Source organism: Amia ocellicauda, chromosome 17 (genome assembly GCF_036373705.1).
Source record: "Amia ocellicauda isolate fAmiCal2 chromosome 17, fAmiCal2.hap1, whole genome shotgun sequence".
Lineage (NCBI taxonomy): Eukaryota > Metazoa > Chordata > Actinopteri > Amiiformes > Amiidae > Amia > Amia ocellicauda.
The window spans coordinates 13,336,360-13,342,913 of NC_089866.1; the positions used below are offsets into that span (position 1 = coordinate 13,336,360).

General features: G+C 42.8%; 1 protein-coding gene across 3 annotated transcripts; it reads left to right on the plus strand.

Annotated features, from left to right (window-relative positions):
• Window positions 1–306: 306 nt before the first annotated feature.
• mief2 (mitochondrial elongation factor 2) lies at window positions 307–6,448 on the plus strand. Of its 3 annotated transcripts, none has more exons than XM_066689391.1 (4): window positions 307–531; window positions 2,576–2,736; window positions 4,643–4,808; window positions 5,174–6,448. In XM_066689391.1, exons 1-4 carry the CDS (start codon window positions 507–509, stop codon window positions 6,226–6,228), a joined length of 1,407 nt encoding a protein of 468 aa, XP_066545488.1. In that variant the 5' UTR covers window positions 307–506; the 3' UTR covers window positions 6,229–6,448. The 3 variants fall into 3 exon arrangements, with proteins under 3 accessions (XP_066545488.1, XP_066545489.1, XP_066545487.1); XM_066689392.1 differs by having other exon boundaries at window positions 308–594; window positions 5,171–6,448; XM_066689390.1 differs by having other exon boundaries at window positions 308–531; window positions 5,171–6,448.
• The last annotated feature ends 106 nt before the right edge of the window (window positions 6,449–6,554 follow it).

A 6,554-nucleotide genomic window follows, 5' to 3' on the forward strand; every position in this document is an offset into this window, starting at 1 on the left:
GCTTAGTGGAAAAGTGTAGTTTTTCTAAATGTTAGCTCGGCCCACAATTGTTTAAAGTTTTTATCAACCATATTTTTGTATATACCATCCATGCATAATAACAACAATGATGATGATTATTATTTTTATTATTTTTATTATAACTAAAACGGAACGGAACTGTCTGTGTTCGGCATATGCCAATCAAAACTGTGGTCGCGTTCTTGTAGCGCAGATGTCCGCAGATCTGCAGATTTCCTCCACTCCCATTGGTGGAGCAGCGCAGACCTGCACACAACTGCGGATATCAGCGCTAGGAACACGACCTTCCGGGTTGCAGGTTTGCATTTGGTTACATGCCCTTCCTTTCTTATTTAAATCCCTCCCAGAGCGATGCCAGTCCTATTTTCAGATGCCACTGTAATACAAGGTTTGCGAGCAGCGATTGGCCCAACCAAGTGTCACCAGCAGGCCCGTGTTTTCGGTTTGGTTGGCTGTAGGTAACCAGCTCCGGGGTGCATGACAGAATGGAAAAGGAAGGACGGAAAGAAGGTAAACTTTGCGACTGATTTCAAAGTTATGGTTTGAAAAATAAGCTCAAACAAAACTCAAGAGGTAAGTTAGCATGCGTCGACGCGCGGCTTGTGTTTCACATAAACTTCGTTTATCTTTATACGCATATCTTGGGGACGTAATATCTATGGCAGTGTGATGAAGTTCGCCTTTACTAACCGTGAAATGCGTCACATAACCGTTACCAAAAACATGTTTTGCATTGGAATTACCAATCTCGTTTTGCGCATCTGGCAGAGTGGTGGAGTAGCAGATGTTAGACAGTACAGTAATGACTGATTTATTCTCGTCGTTCTGCAGTTAGGGTTAGTCTACTGCACTAAACCAATCTTTGCGACTGGCCTGAAAGGGTTTTTATTTTAACCTTGAATGCACGCAATAGCCTATATATTAAAACCTGATCGTGGGAGTGGTGGTATTAAAGGCTGTGACACAGGCACCTCTAAATAACTCCTGGCGATGCGACAGACTGGTCTGTGCTCAGTGGCTGCAGCCCGGAGATCAGTTACATCCAGCGCACAGCCAGGTGTGACCTCTCGCAGAGAAGTATTGTTACTTAGTTATATCCCATATGTATCAGTATCTCGAAACAATGTTTCAGAAATCTTAAATCAATTACAGTGCTGTTACTTGTTCCTGGCATAATCTGAACAGCCAGAGCAATGCTCCTCATGTAAGCAAGCGTTTTGCGTGCTGGTATCAAAGCTGTATGTCTCACTAATTCCATACTGGTATCATTTTGAGAATAGGCCTAAGGAAAGTACGTCAGCTGGATTCATAGTTTTGGTGTAAACCTGGACAAATATATAACGTTACAGTGTTAAATATTATTCTGATGTATTTTAGTGTATAGTAAAGTTTAGTTTAAATTTAATATATTATATTTATTTTTTAGTTGCAAATAAAAGCACTAGTTTTAGATTAACTCCCTTAATGGTGAAAAAACAAACCTTCCTATCTGTTTAGCAGGACGTCCTATGAAACAAGTTTAGTAAAAGGGCAGAGTGTCCTTTCTGCCTTGTAAGTTGTGTTGGTCAGACTGACTAAATCTGCTGGATTGTTAAGAAGTGCACACCCTTGTTTTTCTGCCTCAGTGCTGTCTGGGGATGGAATCTATAGATTTGTATCAGGCACAGTCTGGTTGGTGCCACACTGAGACTGACATACGTAATTTACGAAATATGAGAAATATCAGTGATAAAAGGGTTGGGTTTCATTTTATTATTGCAAATTTTAATATTGATAAGGTAAACATTGTGTAGGAGGTCTCATTAGTCACTTGCAATAAGTAGGTCACTACAGATATTGGCAACATAAAAACAAAAAAGAGCTATGTAGTCTCTTCTTAAAGCAGTATCTACAATAAGCCATCAAGTAACTTCATGCACGATCATTAAAACAAATATAAAAGCAACTGGCCACTGGGTTTGGCTGGTGAAAAGTAAGGATTGGCAGATTCTACAGTAAATTGGCTTCGTGGCCACTCTTCCAATACTCTTGCAATATGATCACTGATGTATCTACTGCTTTCAGATATTAAAGATCCGTCTTCTCACTTATTTGTATATTCACAATTCTCAAAAGCTCAGTTTACATTGATTTATCAATCCATCAATGTGGGTTTACACCTTGATTGGAGTACAGGCCAGACAGATTACGTCAGTGATGCCGACCTTTAGTCCCCCTTGTGATTTTTGGTATTTCGGATCTAGTCTCCTCCTTCAGTAAAACATTATCTGGATGAGCTCTCTGTGTAGTTCTACTGCATGCTTCAGTAACAACTTTCATGTTCGATGTGCTTTTAATACAAAAGGAACTGGCTGATTAAGTGATTAAACTACCAAATTTAAAATGAGAACATTACAAAATGGCTGATTGTGATCTAATGAGTTGTATTAAAATGTCTGATGGTATATCTGCTTCTGTATTTTGTTTTGTTTTTCTGCTTGGGGCCATGAAATTGTGGCACCGGTCAGATTTGTGGAGTAGTGTCAGCATTTCGTGAAACATTGTTATTTCACAGGGGCTGCTGGGAAGATTGAGGGAATAATGGAGCAACGTGGAAAGCGCAAAGGGGAAACCAATATCGCAGCAGTGGTGGACTTCCTGCTGGCCAATGCCCGGCTGGTGCTGGGGGTAGGGGGAGCAGCAGTGCTGGGAATAGCCACACTGGCAGTGAAGCGTGTGAGTAGACCTCACTGAGGCACTGCGATTCCATTTATTAAGACTATTGTGATATTGAATACCAATTCATAGATGATACCAGGGCAGGCCAAAGAGTTGCCACAGAGTGCTTTACACAATTAATCAACACAAGTTTGTGTTAATAATACAAAAAGTAAACCATTGGGTGTGGAGGAAAGAAAAATAAAAACTACTGGATGACACACAGTTCTAGGAGAAATTAACACATGGCTTACACAATACATACACTCACCTAAAGGATTATTAGGAACACCTGTTCAATTTCTCATTAATGCAATTATCTAACCAACCAATCACATGGCAGTTGCTTCAATGCATTTAGGGGTGTGGTCCTGGTCAAGACAATCTCCTGAACTCCAAACTGAATGTCTGAATGGGAAAGAAAGGTGATTTAAGCAATTTTGAGCGTGGCATGGTTGTTGGTGCCAGACGGGCCGGTCTGAGTATTTCACAATCTGCTCAGTTACTGGGATTTTCACGCACAACCATTTCTAGGGTTTACAAAGAATGGTGTGAAAAGGGAAAAACATCCAGTATGCGGCAGTCCTGTGGGCGAAAATGCCTTGTTGATGCTAGAGGTCAGAGGAGAATGGGCCGACTGATTCAAGCTGATAGAAGAGCAACTTTGACTGAAATAACCACTCGTTACAACCGAGGTATGCAGCAAAGCATTTGTGAAGCCACAACACGTACAACCTTGAGGCGGATGGGCTACAACAGCAGAAGACCCCACCGGGTACCACTCATCTCCACTACAAATAGGAAAAAGAGGCTACAATTTGCACAAGCTCACCAAAATTGGACAGTTGAAGACTGGAAAAATGTTGCCTGGTCTGATGAGTCTCGATTTCTGTTGAGACATTCAGATGGTAGAGTCAGAATTTGGCGTAAACAGAATGAGAACATGGATCCATCATGCCTTGTTACCACTGTGCAGGCTGGTGGTGGTGGTGTAATGGTGTGGGGGATGTTTTCTTGGCACACTTTAGGCCCCTTAGTGCCACTTGGGCATCGTTTAAATGCCACGGCCTACCTGAGCATTGTTTCTGACCATGTCCATCCCTTTATGACCACCATGTACCCATCCTCTGATGGCTACTTCCAGCAGGATAATGCACCATGTCACAAAGGTCGAATCATTTCAAATTGGTTTCTTGAACATGACAATGAGTTCACTGTACTAAACTGGCCCCCACAGTCACCAGATCTCAACCCAATAGAGCATCTTTGGGATGTGGTGGAATGGGAGCTTCGTGCCCTGGATGTGCATCCCACAAATCTCCATCAACTGCAAGATGCTATCCTATCAATATGGGCCAACATTTCTAAAGAATGCTTTCAGCACCTTGTTGAATCAATGCCACGTAGAATTAAGGCAGTTCTGAAGGCGAAAGGGGGTCAAACACAGTATTAGTATGGTGTTCCTAATAATCCTTTAGGTGAGTGTATAACCATTGCTAAAGCATAATACATAGCACATATTTAGGGTTTCTTTTTTTCTCCCAAGATTTCCTCTGACTTTCCTACTCTCCTTTCAGGAGCATCACTCAAAATGCACAAATAAAAGTGCAACATTTGTATAAGCTGCTAATCTAAGTGTAGAGCTATCCTTACAATTTGCTGTGTAGAGCAGTGTTCACATTATCTTGCCTTATTAAAGCATTGCACTTCCCAATTGCGTGTTCCTTGGTGAGATTTGGATTAGTGATTCAGGTATGATTCTGGATTATAGCTGAGAGAAATTAATGTCAGCTATATGTAAGGGGGAAATTGTGAGATTTCAGTAATCTGATATATTAGTCTAATTACATATTAGTTTTCTGTCAACGCTCTAAATTGTAAAGGCTTTCCTTTGATATCTAGTTTCTGAACTGTGTCCTTGCAGCTGATTGACCGAGCTGGCCGTCCCCCTGATGATGAGAAGCCAGACAAGAGCATTCCAGAGGGCTGGGAGGAGCTGGGCCTGGTCAGCGCCTCGCCACAGCTCCTGAGGAAGGGCTTGGAGGGTGTGGTGATCAAACAGCTCACGGCTGCCAGCAAAGCACAGAAAGGTACGATTTCTTCTTTAAATTAGATCTCCTTCTGTGCTTTTGGAAACCCATCAAATGATCACTGTTTTTCTGACTGTAGCTCAGAAGGCCTATCCACATACTAAGCTGTTACAATGGTACAGAGCAATCCATTGAATGCCATTGGTGCTATTCTGCAAGTTTGAACAGTTTCATACCTTTGAAGAAATTGTTAAATTTCATAAAACATGTTTTGTACACATTTTGACAAACATGCCTGGAACAGTTTATGATTTGTGGTTTGGATCATGTGTGTGTGTGTGTGTGTGTGTGTGTGTGTGTGTGTGTATGTAAAGAAAATAATCTGCTTCAGCTTCAAACACATCTGTTTGTATTTGTAACAGAAGGCCCCAAGCCCTCAACTGTGTCAGAGAAGCTGAAACCTGAAATCAAACGTGTTCAGCTCTGCGTCACTCTTCAAGAGAAACTGGTGCAGTATTACCAGAATCACGTGGCTCTGTCTGAAGACGATGTCAGTCGCGTCAAACAGCAGGCCCTGGAGATCTGCACAGAGCTCCAGGGATTCCTCCGTGCCAAGCAGCCAGACATGCCCCTGGGAGAGATGCACCTGGGTGGCTCCCTGCTGGACGGTCTACAGGTGGTGGCAGCCAACCACGCTTGTCTCCTGGTGCCCCTGCAGATCGAGGACAAGTTCTGGACCCTCATTCCAGGAGAGGAGACCATCCTGAGCAACCCTCAGTTTTGGATGGTGCGGCGGACAAACCTGGAATACTTCCCTCGCGGTAGGAGCTTCTGGGACAAATTCATTATTGGGGGCTACCTCTCTTCTAAGGTGCTTGTTAACACTTTGAACAAAACCGTGATGGAATCCATGAACTGGCCTGCTCTGGATGGCATGCTGGAGTGCACAGTCAGGCCAGTGATGGGCTCCCAGGAACTCAAACTTGAAGTTCACAGTGAGCACGGCCAGCTGTTTATTAACATCTTGCCGACCATCATTGTCAACGACGTCATTCTCACAGCGCAGCTAGAGGTCACTGGAAACTTTGACAATTTGTGGTACCAAAGCTTTTACACCTCCGAGACCAATAAGCTTGCAGATTTGGATGATGCTGACTGTGGGGTCAGAAAACGTTGCTTGAAAACCCTCAAGGCGGTGTGCAGAGACTGCCCGGCCCTCAGGAAGCTGACCGGCAGGCACCTGGCTAACGTCATTCTACACCTGAGCGAGAAGGAATCGGATTGGACGGAAGCTGCTTTCGCCGACCGATTTCAGCAAGTGATCTCGGAGCTCATTGGCTACCTGGAGCAAGGCTGCCTGCCCGGCTACTTCAACAAGGTGGTGAACTTGCTGTCGGACTGCTCAGAAGAGGAAATTGATGACATTGGGTTTACGCTGTACTGCGCTGTGTCTGAGCCAGAGATACTGCTTCAAACATGAATACTATAGGGCGAGTCTTTTGTTGTCGACGAACACATTGTTTATTATGCCTATGCTTAGTAATCGCTAAGACGAACATATTCTTTCAATTGCAGTCTTGATTTTCAGTAATGCTTTTTGAATAGGGAGTTATTCTTACTCTAGGAAGTATTAAAGAATAATGCAGACAAATAGTAAAACAGTATACCGTTATTCCCACTGATAAACATACATTATACATTTGCTACTACAAAAACTTATTTTGTCATTTAAAGAACCCACTGTATTTTTGTGTTGCACTTTTACATTTTTCTACCGATTTAATCAAAAACCTCATACAAGATGAA

What these genes read in the sequence shown, in the direction of transcription:
- mief2 (XM_066689390.1), top strand. Translation starts at nt 507, where the DNA reads ATGGAAAAGGAAGGACGGAAAGAAG. An exon ending in CCACACTGGCAGTGAAGCGT is followed by an intron (nt 2,737 to 4,642) that starts GTGAGTAGACCT and finishes GTGTCCTTGCAG; the next exon opens with CTGATTGACCGAGCTGGCCG. An exon ending in TGCCAGCAAAGCACAGAAAG is followed by an intron (nt 4,809 to 5,170) that starts GTACGATTTCTT and finishes TATTTGTAACAG; the next exon opens with AAGGCCCCAAGCCCTCAACT.